The sequence below is a fragment of the Magallana gigas genome, chromosome 9, assembly GCF_963853765.1.
Source record: "Magallana gigas chromosome 9, xbMagGiga1.1, whole genome shotgun sequence".
In the NCBI taxonomy this organism is placed as follows: Eukaryota; Metazoa; Mollusca; class Bivalvia; order Ostreida; family Ostreidae; genus Magallana; species Magallana gigas.
This window is the reverse complement of record NC_088861.1, coordinates 21,618,327-21,643,393: the sequence shown is the minus strand read 5'-3', so window position 1 is coordinate 21,643,393 and position 25,067 is coordinate 21,618,327. Positions and strand designations below refer to the sequence as shown.

Sequence of the window (25,067 nt, the reverse complement as noted above, 5' to 3'; positions counted from 1 at the left end):
TTCAAAAAGAACTAATTGGCCATAAAAGCTGTAACTTGAGTTGAAGCATCCTGATGTAGTGGTGTTGAAGCTTCCTGATGAAGTATATATTGATGTTGTATACTATAAACGGACTACATTTGGCTGTGTATTCTATTTAGAACTTTTAGATATATGCCAAATATACCGTAATTATATTATGTATTCAATGTATTCATTGTCCAGATATTTTGTATATGACACTATATTGCTGATTCTATTAGACTCATATGAGCGATATGGTCCATGGGCCTGTTTTTTCTGCCAGTGGGGAGGGGGGGGGGGGGACAAGAGTTTTGTTTATACTGGTATGTACAATACAATATGAGCCTGCTGATATTTCAAAGCTTTATGCAATTATTTTCAGGTTTGATAAACACAGACGAACCAAACAGGTTAGAAATGTATCTTGGTGTCACAGAAGCCTTAATCAGGAAAAATCCTGATGGACTTACAGAAGTAAGTTTCTCTAAATGAAAGTTTAGTTTCTCTAAATGAAATACTAATATTTTATTATCTAGCTTTTTATCTTCAAAGTAAATTACTGATGTGTTCTTCAATTTTTGGATGATTGATGATTAAAATGATCAAAGTTCATGATACTGTGGTTTCATCAATATTCGTTGAACACCAATTTTCGTGGATTTCGTTATTAAGTTGATCCATGAAGTTAACTGTTCATTGAAGTGCAATTTACGTATCCTTGAAACTGTGTTTTTCACTTTATCAACGAAAATTGATACCCTTGAATATTAATGAAACCACAGTTATTGATTGTCATAACATCAATCATTTCTATATTTATTTTTCATAAATACATAATAACTATCATTTCTGTTCTAATTGCTTACCCTTAGCATTGCTTACCAGAGCAACATAGAGCAAAATCAATACTGAATTTATACACATTACACATCCCAAAAGCATGAACCCCAGCCCTATGCATGGGGGGGGGGGCAACTTTTACTTATAAATATATAAATAAATCTTTAAAATTTCATTTATATATATATATATATATATATATATATATATATATATATATATATATATATATTTTAAGTTTTTTAAAAATCTTCTCAAAAACTTGTCAGCCAGGAAAATTGAAAATTGTGTGGAAGCAACCTAATGTAAAGTGGATTCAACATTGTGAAAATCATTACCCCCGGGGGTAGGGTGGGATAACAATGGGGATCAAATTTTTACAAAGAAATATATAGAGTAAACCTTTTAAAATCATCTAAAAAAATCATCAGCCAGGAAAGCTGAGACTTGGATGAAAGTATCCTCAGGTATTGTAGATTCAAAGTTGTGGAAGTCATGACCCCTTAGAGTAGGATAAGGCCACAATGGGGGGCAAAATTTTAAAATAAATCTGTTAAAAAATCTTCTCTGAAACTTATCAGCCAAGTAAGCTGAAACTTGTGTTAAAGTATCCTTAGGTAGTGTTGATTCAGCTTTGTAAAAATCATGAATCCTGTAGGTAGGATAAAGCCACAATGGGGGGGGGGTCCAATTTTTACACAGGAATATTTAGGTGAAATTTTTAAAAATCTTCTTCTCAAAAACTAATCAGCCAAGAAAGCTGAAACTTGTGTGGAAGCATCCTCAGGTTGAGAAGATTCAGGTTTTGTTCAAATCCTGATGTCAGGGAGTATGGTTGGGCTTCAATGTGGGGTTGAATTTTTACATACTAGGAATATACAGAGTAAATCTTTAAATATCCTCTTCTCAGTAAAGCAATTTGCCTGAAAAGCTGAAACTTATGTAGAGCATCCTTAGTTAGGATAGATTTAATTTTGTTCAAATCATGATCCCCAAAGGTAAGATTGGGTCATAACGGTGGATAGGGGGCAAAAATTTACACAGAAATATATAGAGATAAAGGAAGAAGGATGGGTAAAATTGGAGCTCCAATTTTAGAAAAGAAAACATTTTAATTGTTCACAGGTACTGAAATGTTATAATATATGCAAGCATTTACACAAACTGCTGATTCTTTTTGGTCCTCACAAGGGGTTCAGAGTTTGTTGTAAGTTCATATCCCATATACACACAATGGTTTAAGATCCTTTTGAGAACTTCAATGCTCAACATTTGATATGACTAAAAACATCCTGTAAGAAATGGGATTTGATTCAAAACATAAGAAAATGGGTTTTTTATCTATACAGGATCTACGTGTACTATACTTAATTGTCTATATAGTTTGTATTATGCTCAGTTAAGGTGGGCCACTACACCTTGAAATATTTTCTCAAATCAGCAGAAAAATTACCTGATTGTTATTGATATCATAATGGATAAGATATATTTAAGTCAAATAGGCAAAAAAATGTGCAATTTTGGATGAAAAATTACATTTTCAGAAATTTAATTCAGTAATTATGAACAAAAGCTCCAGGCGGATTTGAACTCATGATCTGCGGTTCAGAAGCCCAATACTTTAACCACTGACCTACGACGATATACATGTACAACCCTATCAAACGATATAAACAGTTTAACAAAACATTTAAATCGCTATCTTGTGACGTAGTGTCCTAAAAAGTTTAAGTCCAGGCCCCAAGATCATGAAGCAGTCTTAGACTTAAGTCAAATTTTATACACTGTATTATTGTCTTGCGATTGTCAACATCGAAAAAATGAAATGCTATTGGAAAGTGTCTCTATATTATGTTTATAGTTACGAAGTTTAAGGGTAATTTTATGACATATAATAATTTTATAAAATATTGCAATTTAGACTATGCTTCATGATCCTGAGGACAGGTATAGTGAGGTATGTTTAGCTGATTTTATCATACATGTACCTATTGTTGCTCAGGTGAGCGATGTGGCCCACGGGCCTCTTGTTTTACCAATCCGACATTAGTCAAATTACGACTTGGTGAATTTTTAGCCTGTATTTTCGAAGAAAGTGTCATCAAAGTTTTCTTGCGAAATATTAATTGCAGATAGTTGATTATTTCAATACACTCTGTATTTAGGCATGCCATATTTTGAATAAATTCAATTTTTATTGTTTAATTTCGACTTTGTTAGTTTGTGTATTTGCATTAGAGAGGTAGAATCACTAGTGAACATTGGTTTACAGATATTTTGTTTCACCCCATTTATATATTGAAGTGAAGTCATTATTTCACAGAAATTGCAGCAACTATCACACATTTAAATTACCAGTGTTAAGACGTAAAAAAGGTTTACTCAGCAAGGGTTTTGCAAATCAGCCTCTTAATCTTAATCGACATTAAACAATATATTAGAGAAAATATCAAAATCCATGGTGATCCTTTTACTTGCAATTAGCCCCTTTGCAAACACTAATGATCAAATATCATATCATGTACATCAGTATATCATAATCAAGGTGTAGCCTATGTTAATGGTGGCATCTCTTCTTTCGGTATAATCTATAATCACTCTATTTAAAATTTGTTTGCATTTTTGATTGTCATCATGGTTCTTTTCTTGGTTTGATTAACAGATAGCTGAGGAGTTTACCAAGATCCTTCTCCACCTTTCTGACAGACACTCCTTGAAAGATTTTGTTTCCCTGAGGTTTAAATCTTTGGTAGCTCTTGCTGTACAAGCACCTAAACAGGTACTTTTTTATAGTGTGTCCCAAGATGTGCAGCGCTTTTGGATGAAAGAAGTGCAATTGAAATGGATCAAAGGGAAAGTTTTCAAGATATCTTTATTGATGCGTTATAATTTTTCACTTGAAAAAATCAAAGGAATGAAAACAGGATTGTTTCGGAGATTTATTGATACATTATCATTTTTCACTTGAAATAAATCAAAGGAATGAAAACAGGATTGTTTCGGAGATTTATAATGGGGAATGTTGACACCTTTTCTCCATTTGGAAGTCATTCGGTATACCTTGCACAATTTTTCAACATTATCATCTGGGCTTGCAAAATCCCTGTAGACATCAGTCACGCCACATTTTAAACCATGTATTGAAACCTGATAAGCTATATCCTTTAAACCCTGAGGTATTTAAAAATATCGAATAATTAAGGTGAATTTGATTGAGGGTATCTTGGGACAGAATATAATTATGATTAAAAACAGGAGAACATTTGAAGCTGCAAGGGTTTGTATGATTTAACTTTTGGAGGTACACATCAAATCTAAAACTCCTGACAGTTTTTCCCAAAGGTACAGTTTCAGTCATTTTTATCATGATTAAAGTAATTTTACAAAAGACATATTTAAAAAAAATGAAAAATTTTGAATTAATTAATTTGAACAAGAATATCCGAGAGTTTAAGACCAAAAAATAGCAGAACTTTTAAATTTACCAAGGCAGTATACCCCTGTCAACTGATTTGAGCTAGAAGCCCAAGATTGGATTTTAGAAAATGATTGACATTTATTTACTCCTCCTGTGTGTATACCATATCTAGCGATCATATGATGGAGCAATTACTTTAATCTTTTCATACATACCGTGACGATAAAACGGCCATGTCTATTTGCACTATAATTAAAAGAAACTAATGTTAGATTACTTTTTCTACTATTGAAAATTGAAAGATATTAAAAATTTAATCTTAATTACTACATGTACCACATCAAAGGTGCTATTAACGGGCGCCTGTAAAGTGCGAAACGAAATGAAACGAAACCGAACCAAACGAAACGAAACCAATCGAAACGAAACGAAACGAAATCAAAAATCGAAACGAAACGAAACGGAATTAAATTAAAAACCAATTATGACAACATAAAGGTGAAAAAAAAATTGTTTGAAGTAAATTTTTTAACCATAAATACATGTACAATGTATAACAACCTGCCGATTACCCGGTATTGGTAAAAAAAAAAAAACCATGGTGACCCAAAAAACAGAATAAAGTAAAAAAAACTGATTTTCATTATAATATCCATATCTTTTTGTACGCACTCAAATTTGGAGAGAGAGAGAGAGAGAGAGAGAGAGAGAGAGAGAGAGAGAGAGAGAGAGAGAGAGAGAGAGAAAGAAAGTACTGTAAACGTATTAAAAAACTGTCTTTAGTCCATTGGCTGTGTATTCTATTTTGCGTTTTTGGCGGAAAACGGCGTCCGCAAAATCGCCAAATGTAAAATATATAAGTAGATAAAAAGGTAAATTCAGAAATGCGCTAAATCAAATCCATGCTAACTTGTTGAATAATTATTATATTCCACCAAATATCGTACAGCCTAAATATAGTACGTTTACAGTATTTACGGAGACATTCCAACCACACGATTTTTAGCTCACCGAGACGAAGTCAAGGAGAGCTTATGCTATACCCTCGGCGTCGGCGTCGGCGGTGGCGTCGGCGTCCGGACCTGGTTAAAGTTTTTGTTGCAGGTCCTGTATCTAAGCTATTACTTGTCCTATCTTCACCAAACTTGCATGGATGATGCATCTGGACCTACTTATGGACTTGAAAGACTTGGACGTTGAATCTGGGTCCTAAATTTTAGATGCTGGAGGAGGTTAAGGTTGTTGGACCAGGTTAAAGTTTTTGTTGCAGGTGCCCTTTGATAGCAATATCTTAGTTACTGCTGGTCCATACTTCACTAAACTTGCATGGATGGTGTTTCTTATGATACTGATGCACCAGACAGGCTTGAGTGCTGAATCTGAGCTGTAGGTTTCGGATGCTGGAGGAGGTTAAGGTTTTTGGAGCAGGTTAAAGTTTTTGTTGCAGGTGGCCATTGATAGCAATATCTAAGTTACTACTGGTCCTAACTTCACCAAACTTGTATGGATGATGCGTCTTTGATACTGATGCACCTGACAAGCTTGAATGCTGAATCTGAGCAATAGGTTTCGGATGCTGGAAGAGGTTAAGGTTTTTAGAGCTGGTTAAAGTTTTTGTTGCAGGTGCCCTCTGATGATTATATCTTAGTTATTACTGGTCCTAACTTCACCAATCTTGTATGGATGGTGCGTCTTATGATACTGATGCACCTGACAAGCTTGAATGCTGTATCTGAGCAATAGGTTTCGGATGCTGGAGGAGGTTAAGGTTTTAAGAGCTGGTTAAATAAAGTTTTTGAAACAGGTGCCCTCTGATGATGATATCTTAGTTATTACTTGTCCTTACTTCACCAGACTTCCATGGATGGTGTGTCTTATGATACTGATGCACCTGACAGGCTTGAATGCTGAGTCTGAGCCATAGGTTGCGGATGCTGGATAAAGTTAAGTTTTTTGGAACAGGTCACATGTTTAATAGATGATAGTACTATTTTAAACTTGCATAGTTGATTTAACTGTAATATGAATGAATCGCAAAGGTAGCTTCAGATGCAGAGCTTGATCTCCATTATCAAGGATGCTAAAAAATAAATCTTAGTTATTACAGCTCCTAACTTCACCAAACTTGAATGGATGGTGTGTCTTATGATACAGATGCACCTGACAGGCATGGATGCTGAATCTGAGCCATAGGTTGCAGATGCTGGAGGAAGTTAATGTTTTAATTGCTAGTGCCCTCTGATGATGATATCTTAGTTATTACTGGTCCAAACTTCACCAAACTTGCATGGATGATGCGTCTTATGATACCAATGCACCTGACGGGCTTGAATGCTGAATCTGAGCCATCGGTTTCGGATGCTGGATGAGGTTTAGTTTTTTGGAACAGGTAACATGTTTTATAGATGATAGCTTGCATAGTTGATTTAACTTTATTATAAAATTAAACGCAGAGGTTGCGTCAGATGCAGAGCCTGATCTCCATTATCAAGGATGCTAAAGAAATCTCCTACCTCACTCAAACCAGCTCGATAGATAGATGTGTTTGTTGATAAATGATATAACATGATTCCTATGATATAGTATTGTATGATATGAAACAATATTGTTTGAAATGATACAATATGATATCATATGTTATATTATAAAAAGTAATACGATATGATATGATATTTTATCAATTTTTTTTATATTTTATGATATGATATTGTATCATGATATTGTTATGTATAGTATTGTATATCATGATACAATATTGTATAATATTATATTGTATATTTAATTTATTATTTTATCACATGAAACAATTACATAAGATATTGCAAAATATTATATTGTATCCTATGATACAATATTGTATATTCTATAATATTGTATCAGAGAATATTGTATAATATGATATTGGTTTCAGTAATATAGAATTATATCACATAAAATTGTATTATATGATATTGTATTATTATATAATATTGTATCATACGATATTGTATGATATGATAATGGTTTATATGATATATTATCATATCAATTGGAATTGTATTATATGATATTGTTAAATATATTATTGTGTCATATGATACAATATGTATAATAATATAATAATGTATTTTATAATATTTTCTTTATCACATAATATTGTATCATTTGATAAGATACAATGTTAGAATCAGATTATATTGTATTATATGATATAATATCATATAATGTATCAATTATGTTTCAGTGTCATTCAAAACAATATCATACTATATTATACAATATAATATCATGTTTCAATGGTATGATGATGTAATATGATATTGTAATATAATACTATATTGTATTATATTTTATGATATTGTATTATGTGATCAAATACAATAAGGTATAACACAATACAATGTCATATCATACGCTACAATATCATATCTCATTATTGTTTATTACGGTATTTTATTGTATTGTATGATATATATTATAAATATGACATGAAGCAATATTTAATTTTATATCATTGTATTGATTAACATATGAACATGAATATGATTATCATAAAAAATTTTATCAGATGATATATGATATTTTGTCAAAACAGAATCCATGAATATTCAAGATTATAAAGTATGATTTCATATAAAATGATAAAGGTGGTCTTATGAAGGTGATGTCTCATAAGGGTGATGCTTCGCCTCGGTGAGCTTAGTAATCTATGATTACCTATGTTTTTATACTGATATGAAATATTGTAAAAATGAATCAAATACAATGCGCGTGTGTGTGAAAGGGAGAGAAAGAGGGGATTATGTTTGATTTAAGGTAATACACAGGTAAAAAACCTCTTTATAATGCAAGTTAATTTTGTCAAATTATCAAATTACGACGTCCAAATTCATGCTATACATATTAAAACAATTGTTACTATATATTAGAAACTGATGACCAACCAGTATGCTCTAAATCACATTGTATTCGATCGTTTAATTTTAATATATTTCAAATCAAATTGTTGTTATAATGTCTCCTTCAGTATCATCGTCATCATATCTCTATCTCTCTCTCTGTCTTTCTTTCTCTCTTTCTCCCAAACTTGCGTATATATATACTTTGCTATGTGATGTCGCTGAGAAGTTTTAAGGCATCTCTCTCCCTCTCTCTCTCTCTCTTTCTCTCTCTCTCTCTCTTTAAACGTCTGAATATCATTTAATGAAACAAATTAGAAACATTAAAAGGTATAGGAATGTACATATGTTATGTATATAATTATATAATTTATGCAAATTTCGGATAATCGGCTTTAAAATTTACAGCGGCAATCTGAAACATACTGGTAGTTATATTAATTTTTATGGTTAAAAAATTTATTTCAATGAATATTTATTTTCACTTTTATGTAGTCAAAATTGATATTAGTTCTGTTTAAATTCCGTTTCGTTTCGTTTCGAATTTTGGTTTTGTTTCGTTTCGTTTCGATATGTTTCGTTTCGATTTCGTTTCGCACTTTACAGGCGCCCGCCATTAACTTAGTCTATCAAAAACCTTTGGCGCCGAACTTCAATGAAAACGTCGTTTTATAAATAAAGATGTTTATTTGTAATTAATTGAGTATTAAGAGGGCTGTATGGTCATGGCCATGGTCGACTATATTTATCCCCCCCCCCCCCCAAAAAAAAAGAGCTCTGTTTAAGAAAGCAAAATATTCAAATTTTAAAGCTAAAATAATATTTTTAGAAAAGTGTGAACTTTAATTTGCTCTTTCCTATTATCGTCCTTGATTTTGTCACCGTACACACACACAGTAAATAATATAGATCAATAACAATTATTTACACATATCTTTGATGTACAAGTATCAAGAAAGGTTCTAATATTTTTAAATTTCTAGTTAGCGTTTAGGCGTGCTCTAAGAGAGCAAAAGTAACACACCATTATTTATTGTCAGAAATTTCTCTTTTACAAATTAATAATTAAAAAATGAGAGATATTGATAATTCCGACTTAGCAATGAGGTCAGTTAATCTCATTGTCCACTAAGTAAAGTAGCTATGAACAGTTTATCTGTACATACTATTTCATGTATATATATATATATATATATATATATATATATATATATATATATATATATATATATATATATATATATATATATATATATATATTATACATATATTACATGGCTTCGAGGGCGACATACCAGAATATTTGCCCCGAGGTGACAGGTTTTGCTTCTCTACACATCGAAGAGTAGCTAACTGTAGAAAGTAAAGAAAATAAGATGTCTATGCTTGGCTACATAATTCTTATATTTACGCATAGACTTTTAACATAGAATTTATTAGTTTTTCTCTGAGTCACTTTACTGCCTTGTAGAAATATCTGATTTATTAATTTGTACTCTAAAACATTAAGTGAAGATGTTGTTTTATTAAGGTCTTCCGTTTTCAAAGGAAGACCTTATTGTTTTTGTACTGTTTCTTATAATTAGGTTTTCCCTTCGAACGAAAAACCTTATTGTTTTCGTACCGTTTCCTTTATAATGGTGTTACCACAAATTTTGTCTTTGCAATTTCTTAAAAACTATTCGACCAATTTTAACCAATTATTTTCATAGAAAATTGCCAGTGGTTATAATTCTAGATCTTCCGGTACCAATTTCTTGCTGGTTTTATAGTTTTTTACAGCCAATTTCGAGCAGGGTCAAACTCATGAACTATCAGAGATATGAGTATGAAATTTAAAGGGGGGCAAAGTCGCTCATACTTTGACGCTATTTAAAATAACTAGAGAAGGAAACATCTCTGTTAAGCATTGTAGAAGAGAAAATCTAATCAAATACATCAATTGAAACATCGATGTCTTTCGATCCCCAAAATATTCAATTACTTGGATCTTAAAAAAGAACAAAAAATGTAAAATGTTAGTATTCTTGAGACCTTTGTATAATATCAAGAAAAAAGGGATGACCTGGTCCTTTATTCAGGGGCCAAAAAACTGGTAACGTCTGTTACAAATAAGATTTTATAATGCATTATTGAAGCAAAGTTGTTGATTGTAACAATAATCATCTGAAAACTTATTGCCAAAATCAGTTAATAAGTAATTAGGAATATTTAAGGAAGTAAAATCTTTTATATGCCGTAATTTAAAAAAATGTAAACACTGTGAAAGCTGTTGTTGATCCTATAGATAATCTGAGAGTCGGGGGATCTCTATTTTCATCTGTATTGCACCATATAGATAAAAATAATCTGACAGAAGACCTTCTCGTTACTCGTAACGAGATCGTATCTTTTTTTCTAGTTTTTTCACACACTGAGCATTCATGTTTAGCTGTTTAAAAGTTAAGCAGACTTTTATATAAAAAATGACATTTAAGTACTATTTGACTGATTTTTGAATTTCCATAATCTTTACCTTCTAAGATATCATTTATTAATGTAGAGATGCTCTATTGTGTATATTTTAACAGCTCTTTAATATAATATTTCTTAACATTTTTATAAAAAAATTGTTAAGTTTTTACTGCAAAATTGTTTGCAGACATTTGGACAACCACCCTAATTCTCCCAGCCCTTCACCATTGCCCCATAACAACTTAAATTTTGGTTGCCTATTTAAAATGCCTTATTGAAGCATTTAAACATTAATATCGGGAAAATTATTTTTGACCAAAATCGTGACCATGCCCTTTTAAACAATTCAAACATTCTTGCATATACATATACAGGTTTAAAAAATGAACATCAAACAGGTTAAAACTTGAAGGTTCATCTAATTGCACAACTTGACAGCTAGCCTTGTGCACTAACAAGTGGCAAATCTGACGTTTGTTCAAAGAACATCTTAAAATATCAGATCTATACATGTTTTGCATTTGAAAATATTGTAGAAACTTTTACGATATACGATACATATATGTGATACCATTTCTAGGTGTCCAGATACCTGACATCACAGTTTTATGAAAGGAACTACAACCTCAGTCAGAGACTCGATATACTGGAGGTAACACAAGATCAGAACTTTAAAGCAACATTAACATTTTCCAAATGCATAATTAGTACAGTATCATACTATATAGATAGTGCCTGTTTGGGAGGGTAACAGTTGAAATTGACACCCCGAGAAAACCATTGTCAAGCGACGCGAAGCGGAGGTTGACAATGGTTTTAGATTGTTATATAAGGCTTCATGTGCTTATTTAAAAAATTGTTGTAGCTTTCTTGAAAGGCTTAGTATTTGCTTAAAATGTTCAATGTTGTAATATCCTATATCAGGTCCTTGGAGCAGCTGCCCAAGAGCTTTCGCAACCAGTAGATTCTAAACAGTCAATGGAACAGGAGAGACTGTCATATAAGTTAGCACCTACTGACTCTGGACATTCAAGTGATGGCTGGAGGGAGATTGTAAAGCAAAGAGTCGAAAGCAAAACCAGGAGATTTCCAAAAGGAGCTACAAAAGAAGTAGTGGCTACCAAAAACAGGTTTGGATTGGTGGCTGGATGCTTTTTCTATCCCCTTATGGCCAACTTTGACAGGTGTGTACAAACGAGTATTTTTTTATGTAATTGCAAATCTTTTTTAAAATCTTATTAAGGACAGATTACTAGTAAACATTAAAATTTTACACAATTCATGTAATTATATTTTTACGTTACAGACTTCTAAGATTGAAAAAGCAAGTGGTAAAAAATGTTGAGGTCACTTGAGTCACTAAGTCGTCATCCGACATCTTGTTTTGTCCGTTTTTGAAAACTACAATGCCAATTGTTTTCATTGTTTAGTAAAGGCCGTCACACCAAGCTGCGTCCCCACGGCGTTGTAAAATTCATGGAATCGCCGTAGGATCGCAAGAAAAAATTAAGAAAAAATGTACAGTTTTATTCGAAAGTTTTACAAGTGGAGATGTCACGGCGTCCTGACGGCGACCGAGGCGTTTTTACGGAGCTCCCACTGCGTGTAACTGCGTTTCCACGGAGTTCTACTTGGCGATTAACTGCGCTCTCGCTTAGTCTCCACCGAGCGCTCATGGCGTGCTAGGAGTTTTTACCGCGCCGGCTCGTCCACGGCGTGCTCTGTGCGTGTACAAGACGTTCTTTACTTCGTGGTAGGTTAATTTTAATTTGTGTAATTGTATGGGAAAAAACAAGAATTTACAACAAGTAAATAAATGATAAAAAAAGTGTTTTGTTTTTATGAAAAGGTACATTGTAATTGAAACATAACTACTTCTAAACAATTTGTGAAAACTCTTAAGTTGTCAGGTCTACAAAAAAGATCCGTTTATATTAATTGTTAGAAAATATAGAAAAGATGTGAAAACATCAGAACCAAATGGCATGAATTCCATCTACGTTCATTGAAAGGTCTTGGAATAATAGCAAATGCTACTTTTACAAAGTCATCTACATCTAGTTTGATAATTATTACATCGCTTGCTATTGTACAACAGCTATTGTTCGAGTTTTCATGACAACACACTAGAAACGCCGTGGGAGCGCGGTATGAACGCAGAAGAAACGACACGAGAGCGCGATGAACGCAGCAACAGCTCTTTGGGGTCGCAGTGTGAACGCAGACAAATGAAAAACAACTTGTTCGAAAACTGTTTATGCACAGTTAGAGCGCAATAGAGACGCAGTGAGATCCCAAAGAACTCCGTGAGGTCTCCGTGCAAGCGCAATTGACTTATCACTGCGTCTACACTGCGATTAGCTGCGTTCCTTGAGCGCGCCGACGGAGCTCTCGTGGCGCTGTTGGAAATTTTACGGCGCTGTCACATCAGAACGCAGAGCCACGGCGCGTACTTTATGTTCAAAGTGCGCGCCGTCGCATGGCGTTCTAAAATGTTCAAGGCGATCCCACAGCGACGGACGAAGATGCCCTTGCGTTGTTACGGCTCTGTATGAGACTCTACTGTGCTTACCTTTGCGTTTATTTAAGAACGCAGCGGGATCGCCGTGAGGACGCTGCTCCGGTGTGACAAGGGTTTTAGAAGTATCTCTAGGATAAGAAAAATCTTATTGGTGGGCCACATATGCAAAAGAAGGCCAAATTTTCAACAAAATATTTTTCTCTGCTCCCACATGTGGGAAAAAACTAGATAGGTGTTCATGTTGTTCATGAGGACATCTACCAAATTGATGGCCCCAGGTTCATGGTTCAGGCCCCTGGCAGGCCTAGTATTGCTATTAATATTAGTATTGCTTTCAGGGGGAGATGATTAAGATTGATTGAAAATCTGTTATTTTTTGAAAATCTTCCTCTCCTTTCAAAAAGCTGAAACTGGCGTGGATAGTGTAGATTCAAGTTTGTTCAATTCATGACCCCGATGGGTAGAGTTGGGCCACTATTGGTATGATAATTTTTTTCTTTATGAATATATAGAGAATAATCTTATAAAATCTTCTCTTCAAAGTCAATTGGTCTGACAAGGTGTAACTTGTGTGGAAGCATTCGCAGGTCGTGTAGACTCGAATTTGTTCAAATAATGACCCCTTGGTATGTCGTGGGCCACACTTTTTAAGGGGAAAATTGTTTTAAATAAAAATATACGAAGTGAAATTTTAAAAACTTTTTTCCTCAAAACGCAAATGACCAATAAAGCTGTAATTTGTGTGAAACCACATAGGATCAGGTTTTTTCAAATCATGATGTTTGAGGGGGTCGGGTCAAATTCTTACATATGAATATATAGAGAAAATTCTTTATAAAATCTCTTTTAAAAAACCAACACCTAGAAAAACTGTAACTGATGATACACAGAATGTGTAGTCATTAAAGTTTATCAAAATTCATGAAAACTTGGATAATTTATTGGCCTTATTAGGGGCTTAATATTTAATGTAGCTTTATAGATATATGAACAATTGTGTAAGATCTTCAGAACTGCAATACTCAGTTTTATGTAATATGACTGAATTCATCAAAAGGCTCAATGTTTAACATGAGAATATCTGGATAAAAAATTGCAAATCTTTTTACTTTTTCTATTTCTACTGTATTGTCGAGGTTTTTTTGTATTGACTTCATAAATTTGATATCAATATGACTTTTACTGCTCAGGCGAGTGATGTTGCCCTTGGGTCTCTTGATTTATATTGTGAAATTCACTTTCCTTGGAACAGGGATTAGGACGTTTTATGGTTGGGGGGGGGGGGCATCCATGTTGTGAACATTTTTTGTTTTAGGTCACTTGAGTCACTGGTAACTTATTGCCATTGGTTATGCATTTTTTGTTAATAATTTTACATTTTTAGCTCACCTGAGCTGAAAGCTCAAGTGAACTTTTCTGATCACATTTTGTCTGTCGTCTGTCTGTCTGTCTTTTTCACATTTTCAACATCTTCTCAAAAACAACTGGGAAAATTTCAGTCAAACTTGGCACTAAGCATCCTTAGGCTAAGGGGATTGAAAGTCGTGAAAATTAAGGACCACACCAATTAACAAGGGGGGGGGGGGGGGGGGTAATTAGGAATTATTGAAAATTTTCGCGAAATTTTCAAAAATCTTCTTATCAAGAATGTTTTTCAAATCATGATACCCGCGGGTAGGATTGGGTCACAACCCGGGGGGGGGGGGCAGAGGAATATATAGAGAAATATCTTTGAAACTTTTTCTAAAAAAAAAACTATGGTGAAATCAAAATATTTAGCAGTAGGGTGGGACCACATCGGGGATCCAGTTGTAGAATGGAATACATTTTTAATAATTCACAAAAACTGAAATGTTATTATATATGCTTTTACTTATATGTAAGTATTTTGAAATATTGCTTATTATTTAAAATTGTTTAAACTTTGGCCCCAATTTTTGGGCTTCACAAGGGGTTCAGAGTTTGATGTAGGCTTATATCCTGTATATAAACAATTGATTAGGATATTTTTGAGAACTGCAATACTAAATTTTTATATGACTTTAAAATCATCCTGTTAGAAAAGGGACTCCAGGGAGAACAATTTTTTTTACAGGATCTACATGTATTATACCACATTGTCCATTGATTAAACAAACAAATTACAACTTTATAACATAACAAATTAAAATTTTAAACTTGAATAATAAACAAATTGAATACGTTTTAATTAATTCATGAAATAAAAAATTGTCTTCTCTCGAGTTCGTCTGCTTGAGGCTACGATCAACATTTATGCGAGGCTGGCTGTTCAAGGAATAATTGTAATATCCGTATGGTCCTATACACGTTCATGGTAACATTGCTGAGTTTTAAATGATAGTTACTACTTTCAGTATGTATGTACATGATTGGTCATCAGAATAAATCATTGAGAAGCAAAGCTATGGGTAGTGCATCAACGTACCCTTTAAGTGTATTCCAAGTGGCAGATATACCAATTAAGTACCTCACTGGCTATCTAGCTACCGCAACATTTACAAAAGTCGCACTTACGTACTATTCTTCGTCGATATATCAACTATTTTCGGCAGATCAATGTATCAAAGGAAAATATTGACCAGAAAACTTTGAAGAGGTTTACTGGGCAATTTATCCTTTGATACGTCAATCAAAACGTAACATATTTTTATTTAAAAATTCATTCCTTAATTATCAGTTTTTGATTAAAATAATTTTGGCAAGTTTAAAAATTTGTCCTTTATTCATTACTGTTTTTAAAAATCTACCAAAAAGTCAAACTTTTACAGGGTACTTGCTAGAAATACAACTAGACAAATAAAAAAAATGACGATCACAAAAGGGTCAATGGCAATTAAATTGTTTGGTTGAAGTTTGAATGCTTTTACTTAACCGCATTCATGAAATCCAAACTCAATTCAAACAAAAACTTTTCTACTGAGTAAAGAATAGGTCAATCTGCATTTTATAATAATATTATATGATTTTTTTTAGAAAGGAAAATACTTTTGATATGATGGGAGAAGACAGTCTTATTCTGGCCAGACTTGTGTACACCTTAGGTGTCATTATATATGCAGCCATCAACACTCAGGTATGAGAATTGCTAACAGAATATCAGAGGCACATATTTCTACAATGAAGTTTACATAAATAATTAAGGGATCACTTTGGTATTGTTTTCACTATATAAAACTATAGGGATATAAAAAAAAGTTTTATCATTTTCTGAATGAAGTATTTAGAGGAATTTTTTTTGTTTCCCATATCATCAGGTAACTTTTAAAAAGGGGCACCCTAAACAGCATTTTTTCTCAAAATATCGAGCTCCACACATTCCCCAAAACTACGTGTTTGGCATTTTAATGTAAGTGCCTTTGAAATAAATCATCAAGATGGAATATGTTGGGTTGGTAAAGTTCATAAACATTAAGGATAAGTCAAACACTCACATTAATGGTGATATATGTACTATCAACATACAAAATGATCTGTTATATATAGTATGCTTTATGATGGTATATATTTTAATGAACTTTAATATTAATGTTCCTCGACACATCTAAAATTTATTTAATGGATCGATAGAAATCTTCTTTTGAAATATGATTCCACAAAAACAATCAATATCTACTTTCAGTTATTTTATATGACTTTTTTGTATTTTTTCAATGTCAGAACAGGTGAAAACTGTTTCGAGTACAAACAGGGTATTTTAGAGCTTAAAACGTTGTGTTGATTAATGTGCAATATAATTATGAATAATAATATCTTTTGGTCAAGTATTCAATTTTTTAATTAAAAAATTATTTCTAAAAATAGAAATTGTAATTATTTTATATCTTTTTGATATATGGATAATTCTGAAGAATAAGATATGGTGACATAAAGTACTCTCTAAACAATAATATTTTACAAATAAATTGAAACAAAATGTGAATTTTTTTAGAAAATTGCTGTTTATCAAATTTAAACCGATCCCGATTGAAAAAAAACCCTGATCCTGTTCAGAATAATTCAAAATTGAAATTTTACAAAAATACTGCAGTTTATTCTGAGTAATTGATATTAATTCATAAAGTCAGTAAATTACCAACCATTTTACAGCTTAACAACCTGAATTTTTTAACAAAAATTGTGATACATTCTAACTTGATATGATTTCACCCTGGATCAGTTTATTTACAATTGGGATTGGTTCGATTTTAAAATTTTCCAATTTTCTTTAATTTCATAATAGACTCTTTCGCAATAACTGCGGTACAGCTCTCTTGCAGGGCAAATTGATAATTATACTTTGCCGAAGTTTTAGTAGGTAGATAATTAAATGATTTCTTGTTGAAAATGAATGTACAGCAATTGTTAAATGAGAGTAAATGTTAATTTGCAGTTTTTTACCTATAGATTAAGAATATCTCAGTTCTTGTTTTTCATATATATATATATATATATATATATATATATATATATATATATATATATATATGTGTGTGTGTGTATATATATATTACTAAAATGAATAAACACGAAGTCCGAGTACAATATAAGCGCTTTCATATTCACCTGAGGTAAAAGCTCAAGCGAGCTATTCTGATCACATTTTGTCCGTCGTCCGTCTGTAAACTTTTTACATTTTGAACTTCTTCTCTAAAACCGCTTGGCAAATAAATTTCAACCAAAGCATCCTCATAGGAAGGCGAATTTAAATTGCAGAAATAAAAGACTGATCTTTATTCAAAGCGGAAAAAAACATCGAAACTGAAGAAAAAGGGGCTGCATATTTAAAAATCTTCTTCTCAAGAACTACTGAGTCAAATTCACCGTAATTTAGCATAAATCATCCTTATGGGAAGGAAAATATAAATTGCAAAAATTAAGGGCTAATTCTGTTTCAAATTTGAGTAATTTACGAAAATAATAATAAGACAGAGAGAATGGGGGTCAATCAGTTTAACTTCAGGCTCGATATTTTATATATCGAAACCCGGTTTAGAGGACCAGTCTAAGTTAGAAGAAGCCATCTTGAAGTTGAACGGAGATGAATTTAATTTGGTTGTTGTGCAACAGTTTATGTGCGAAGGGAATATTTGAAACATCCAAAATATATTTGTGCCGTTTATGTGAAGTAAATTGAGGTTTAATATTTCAGTGCGTTGACGGTCGTTTTTAGCTTGTTTCGATTTTTGTTTAGCATTTTTATGCCCCCCTTCGAAGAAGGTCCAACAATATTTTCCGTTTATTTTCTTCGCAGAGGGTGCACTTATTGATATGAAATTTAGTATACAGGATATCTACGTGAAGTTCGATATTGGGTACTATCGAGCAATTTTCGACAGAGTTATGGCTCTTTGACGTAGAAAAATTCAGGTTATTTGCAGTTTCTGCTCATTTTCTTCACAGAGGGTGCACATATTGATATGAAATTTTGTTTACAGGTTTATCGTGATAATATCTAGGTCAACTTTGATTATGGGTATGATAGAGCAACTTTCGACAGAGTTATCCCCCTTGGACTTAGAAAAAGTCCAAAAATTTGCACTTTATGTTCATTTTCTTTGTAGATGTTTCCAAAGGAGGGGGTGGGCATAAGTGTTTCACAAACATCTCTTGTTTTAACTTGAGAGGAACCATCGTCTTTATTTTACATGTAGACCGGTAAATCAGACAGCTGATTGATTAATAGCGCAAAATCTGATGCACTAACAACATATTTTAAAATACTATCCATTATGTTGGTGCATGTAATTCGGTACGATCTCTACATAATGGTTGATTAATACAACATGTTTTATTAAGATGCTCAGCAATTTTAATCTAAACGGAGATAAGTCTCGCTGCTAGAAATACATAACTAAAGTATATATATGATGAAAAAAAGATTGAGCTTTTTCTTTGCTTTAGTGCAGTTTTCTCTTGTTTTAATTGTTTACAAATTTCTATAATTTTAGTAAGAGTCAAGCTTCGAGTTATAAGCAAGATACAGAGCTTTGCGCCTAATGCTACCATATGTTTGTACACAAAGCTGAGGTCATGCTTAAGTTCGTTTATATTTTAAATGCATCTATGCTGAATAGGAAATACCAAGTTTAAAAAATCTGTAGTTGAATGTAATAAACTCATGTGAACAAAAACATGACTCAAATCAAGTTATGTATCTTGCTTATAATTCTACGATTGACGCTGAAATTTTGGTTGATCAATAGAAATGTCTTGCTAAAAGGATGATATGCTTTTTATATTGCATATGATCTTATTTTCGGTAAAAATGGTATTCCAGCAAACCGTACGCGCATAATTTATGTTCATGTTCACTATCAGGTTCAAATTTAATGACTTATACAAGATTGATGTTGCACTTGTAGTTCTCAAAGTAAGGTTGGTCCCGTAACATTTACACGCTAATGGCGGAGTTGACAATCTCTGTTATTTATGTCTCTGACTTTCGGAGTAGGATTTTTAATGAATGGAACGGTTCGTGTAGGTGATTCGTGTAGGTGATGCACGAGTTTTCACAAAAAAGTGGTAAGTGGCGAACGGATTTATTTTTACCTATTAATTTTGCATGAATAGCAAATGAAGAAAATCGTATCAAATCTTTTTATTGTCAAAGTTCTTGGAATCTTATTGTTAAAAAAAATATTTCTAATATCAGGTGCTTGTGTTTGTAATCGGTATAAAATGTTCCCTTTGTTTGTTAATTCAGCAGTTTTCGGGGTTTTCATTAAACTTTTATTACGGATACCGTCCGACTTGTGGATTTTCCTTTGGATCACAAAATTGAACAAATCTAATGATTAATGTTATCTACTTATATAGTTGTTTGATATTCCCGGTTAGTTGTAATTTTTAAAATTTTCCTTGGTGTCTTATTTTACATAGTATACCGTTGTGTCAATTTTCTACAATTATAAAGGCCAGGATTGAGTAAAATTTAGACGAAGTATCAGACAATTGCAAACAAGAGGCCCATGGGGCCACATCGCTCACCTGAGCACCAATGGGCGTTCAAAAGATATTGTGCCTTATGGTCCCTCGGTAGAATAACAAAAAATAAATATTGTCAAGTATTCGAATTTTACACTTATTTTTGCATACACGTAATCTTTGACATTGTACCTTCTTGAGATGCTATTTTTTACCAGAATAAGAAAATCCTATGCAAGATATAAAACTAAGCATTTGGTAGGTGTACACTGTAAAGTTGTTAACTTCCAATTCCCTATATATATTCGTTCTGCCCCCCCCCCCCTTTGTAAAGCGATCAAAATATGTGAGAGCAAATAGGTACAGTTTTTTCATCAACTACTTACTAGTTATTGTATTTTTAAAAAAAATAGTTATTGTATTTTATTTAAAAAATACTACGTGTATAGATGTGAAGAAGAAAATTGTACCTCAATGTCCTCAATTCCTCAAATTTAAAACATTCAAAAATTTAATTTGTCTTCTCCATTATAATTAAATGACTGTTATTTACCTCGCGTACAAACCAGGATAATTTTCCGCTGTGATATTTTCTTAGGAATAGCGATAATTACTTTATCCCCGCAACAGAAATGTGTCAGAACTATGGAAACTGTTTTAAAGATGTCGTTTTTTATTTACTCGTGTTAAAAAAACTATCAAAATTGATGTAAATTTCACATTAATTATTGTATAAAGAGGGGGCCCCAGAGAGTAGGTTTATACAGAATATCATTCTTTTATTTTGTTTTTATAAGTATTTAACATACTCTAATTCATATAGAATTTCTAATGTTCAACCAAAAGTTCACCGTCAATCGTAGAATTATAAGCAAGATACAGAGCTCACAGTTCGCCTAGGTTTGAGTCATATTTTGTTCACATGAGTTTATTACATTCAGCTTAAAATTTTTAACTTGGTATTTCCTATTCAGCATTTAAAATGGAAAAAAAGAATGGTCTAAGATTTTCAATTCTTTTATTCACTCAAGACCAGTTCACTGGTATTTGAGGTTCAAAATCAGTTTATACAAATGTACATAAACACAGTCCAGGATCACATGTACAGTAGGAGTAATAATGACGAAAAAAGGTTAAGTTTACAATACAATTAGTTGTTAAAGTTGGTTTCTGGAAGAACAGACTATGAAAATTTTCTTAATAAATATTGACAAACTTTTTACTTTTTTAATCTTTAGTTTTTAAGATCTGTGTACAAACATAGAATTGTGAGCAACTCTCTGTATCTTGCTTATAATTCGAAGCTTAACACTCAAATATGGTTAGTAAATAGAAATTGTAAACAATTAAACACAAGAAACATGCACTATAACAAATAAGGAACACAATTTATTTTTTCGAAATGAATCATATATATATATATATATATATATATATATATATATATATATATATATATATACACACATGTATATACCTACATATTTCCGTCAGCGATATCAAACTCTATTTAAACTGAATAAACTCGAGAAAATGCCGAGCATCTCAACAAAACCTATTGCATTAATCTACCATTACGCAAAAGATACTGCCGAATTACCGATAGAATGAATTGTATTTCAGTACTTTTTTATACATCAGATTTGCTTAATTTGCGCAGGTAAACAATTAACTATTTGATTTACCGAAGTCTCTGTTTGATTTGATACGTAAAAATCACGAAATACAGACGATAGTTCCCAGGTTACAAAGCATAAATAATGAAAACGAAACGAAAATCAGAACAAGCTAACACCAACGTCATGTGTGAAAACTGTCAACGCATTGAAATATTTAGCCTCAATTTACTTCACAAAATCGGCACCAATATATTTTGCATGTTTCAAAAATTTCCCTTCATACGCAAACTGTTGCACAACAAGCAAATTCATCATAGTCAGATCGACCCTTTTTCGTATAATGTCATGGCTGCTTTAAACAAAGAACCTCGTTTTAGAAGTATGGAATACGAGTCTTGGTAAAATGGGTATGCAAACCCGGGCCGTGGCAAAATAAAAGCCGGGGCAGATCGACAATCGTCAATTCCAAATACGCATTATTTTGTACAATATTTACAGCCAATACAAATATACTGGTCCATCAAATATCCTGAAATTTTAATGAGATTGGCAGATTAATAACTGCCAATCTTTTGTTTTGCCCAGACCAAGTCTTGCCTACCCATTATACCGGATGCCGAACGCGAAGCTGAAACACGCTTTTCCTTTATTATTATTTTCGTAATAACTCAGATTTGAAACAGAATTAGCACTTAATTTTTGCAATTTATATTTGCCTTCCCATAAGGATAATTTATGGTAAACTACGTTGAATTTGCCTCGGTAGTTCTTGAGAAGAAGATTTTTAAAAATGCACCCCCTTTTTCTACACTTTCAAGGTTTTTTCCGCTTTGAATACAGATCGGACTTTTATTTCTGCAATTTATATTCGCCCTCCCATAAGGATGCTTTGTGCCAAATTTGGTTGAAATTGGATTAGCGGTTTTAGAGAAGAAGTTCAAAATGTAAAAAGTTTACAGACGGACGGACAGACAGACGGACGGACAGACAGACGGACGACGGACAAAATGTGATCAGAATAGCTCACTTGAGCTTTCAGCTCAGGTGAGCTAAAAAGCCGAATTAACATTGATTGTTACAACTAATTCAAACTCATAAATTTTAGAAGCATATTCGAGGAAATCTAGGACAATAACAAATTCAAACTTTCAAGACCACGTGTTTCAGTACTCTCAGTACTTTGATTGGTTAATCTACCGAGGGGCCACATGGCACAATGTCCATTGAACGCCCATATAAAGCCAGTGTTGCTCAGGTGAGCAATGTGGTCCATTTGGTCTCTTGTTGTATTATCATTTCTCAAAAATTATTCTTTATCGACCCATCAAATAATGCGTTGATGTGTCGAGCCACCGTAAACGGTACTATTTGGACAATCAAGCTGTAAAATGAAATTTTGGAAATCCACGTTTATTTATGAGGGAAAAAAGTATTTTTATATTCCTGTTCCGAAGGAGAGGGGGTATACTGTTTTACCCTTGTGTGTCTGTCTGTCCGTCTCTCCGCCCGTAACAAAAATTTCTGTCGCATTTATCTCAGCAACTATTAATCGCAGATGCTTGACATTTTTACAGTGTTTGTTACGGCATGCCATATCGTGAGATATATTTCTGTACCAATCCGACGTCAACTTCCTGTTAAATGACGACTTTGCTTATTTTTTAACTCAAAAATTTCTTAGCATTTATTTATCGCAGATGTTTGGAATTTTTACACAATATTTGTATAGGCAAGTCATATCGTGGGATATATTTTTGTACCAATCAGACGTCAACTTCCTGTTAAATGACGACTTTGTTTATTTTTAGCCAAAATTTTCAAATTTCCGTCAAAGATTTCTCAGCAACTATTTATCGCAGATGCTTGAAATTTTAACACACTATTTGTTTTGGCATGCTATATTATGGGATATTTTTTGTATCAATTGGACGTCAACTTCCTGTTAAATGAGTACTTTGTTTTATTTTAGCCAAAATTTTCAAACAAATTTTCCTCAAAGATTTCTCAGCAGCTATTTATCGCAGATGCTTGAAATTTTAACACACTATTTGTTTAGGCATGCCATATTGTGGGATTTATTTCTGTACCAATCGGATGCCAGCTTTCTGTTAAATGTCGACTTTGCTTATTTTGCATATTCACATCAGAGCGGGGGTATCACTAGTGAGCATTGGCTCACAGATACCTTCTTTTTTTTGCTCAATTATTTTTTGCTCATTCCATGAATATATTATATTGAACCATTTCTTTTCACATGTATTTCTTTTATTCAAAAAGTAAAAATATTTTCAGGCTGTTAAACAGATGGCAAACAGGCTACTTGAATTTCTCTGGATCATTAGATTCCATTCTGATGTGTAAGTATGTAATTACTATCGTGAAATTCATGACTCTTACACTCAGGAGAAACTACAAAAAATAGAAAAATCGTTAATTAAGGTGTTCAGTTCCAACGGAAGATCTTCTTGTTATTGCTTTGTTTTGTTTCCCTTATTATTCTTCTTCTTTTTTTTCTTACGCATTTTTGTGCATACGAGTTCTCGGGAACGGCTTGGCTGATTTTAATGAAACTTTCAGAACTAACACATATTGATCTGAACCTTATTGGAAATTTTTATATTGATGACGTCATTTCCATTTTAGAGATATTGACGTTTTAACGATTTTTAGAGGGTTGGCTTGTCCGGTGATTTTTTTCTAAACGAAAACAGATATTTGATTCAAATTTTCAGGGTTTGTAGACCTATGATTGTGGATACGACAGAAGCATTTTCATTGTTCAGTGACAAAAAACACCAAAGCTCACCTGAGCTTAAAAATTGAGTTCAAAAGCGTCATGATTTTTTTTGTGGTTTTCTTTGAATATCTCTTTTCTCAAAATTATTTTGTTAAGACTTGTAGAACAAAAAAAACCTTAAAAGGCCAAGAGCTTTCATTTGACATCATGGAAAAGGAGCTGGCCCTTAAATTAAGGGCCGTAAGGGCTCTGAAGTATTCTAATAATATCTTTTTACTGTGAAATATTTTGTAATACTTTATAGAAGCAATTATGTTCATCGTAACGTTATGTACCTATGCATGACAATTGTTTACTCCTTTGTTACGTAATTAGGGATATTAAGGGACCAGCAGTCCGAAATTTTGATCTTATATATCTGAAAATGAAGAAAAATTTTGAAAAGCAATGTTGAACAAAAGATGCTCCATATAATGTCGTTAACAATTTGCAACCATAATTTTTTTGTTATCCGGTCCCTAAAAGGAGTTATAGGGTCGGCCCCTAAAACGATCTCTTCAAGATATCTCTTGAACGGTACAAACTTTCTACATATTTGTTTAACAAAATGTGTTTGAAATGACAAGAGCTTTCTTTTCACATCAAGAAAAAGGGGCTGGCCCTTCAAATTAGG

The 25,067-nt window shown here is 32.7% G+C and overlaps 1 protein-coding gene across 8 annotated transcripts in view; it reads left to right on the top strand.

Annotated features, from left to right (window-relative positions):
• LOC105326836 (telomere length regulation protein TEL2 homolog) overlaps positions 1-25,067 on the top strand; it is an 87,295-nt gene that overhangs the window by 41,335 nt on the left and 20,893 nt on the right. For 3 of the 8 annotated variants that reach the window (XR_004602734.2, XM_066072554.1, XM_034475591.2), the window contains exons 12-16: positions 386-477; positions 3,506-3,622; positions 11,174-11,245; positions 11,518-11,777; positions 16,109-16,208. Coding sequence is in view for 6 of the 8 variants with exons in the window: in XM_066072554.1 (XP_065928626.1) it covers positions 386-477; positions 3,506-3,622; positions 11,174-11,245; positions 11,518-11,777; positions 16,109-16,208 (641 nt within the window). In the remaining 2 variants the exon portion in view is untranslated. Of the gene's footprint in view, positions 1-385; positions 478-3,505; positions 3,623-11,173; positions 11,246-11,517; positions 11,778-16,108; positions 16,209-23,949; positions 24,015-25,067 lie in introns of all 8 variants that reach the window. The other 5 variants (XM_034475588.2, XM_034475590.2, XM_034475589.2 and 2 more) reach the window with 4 other exon arrangements.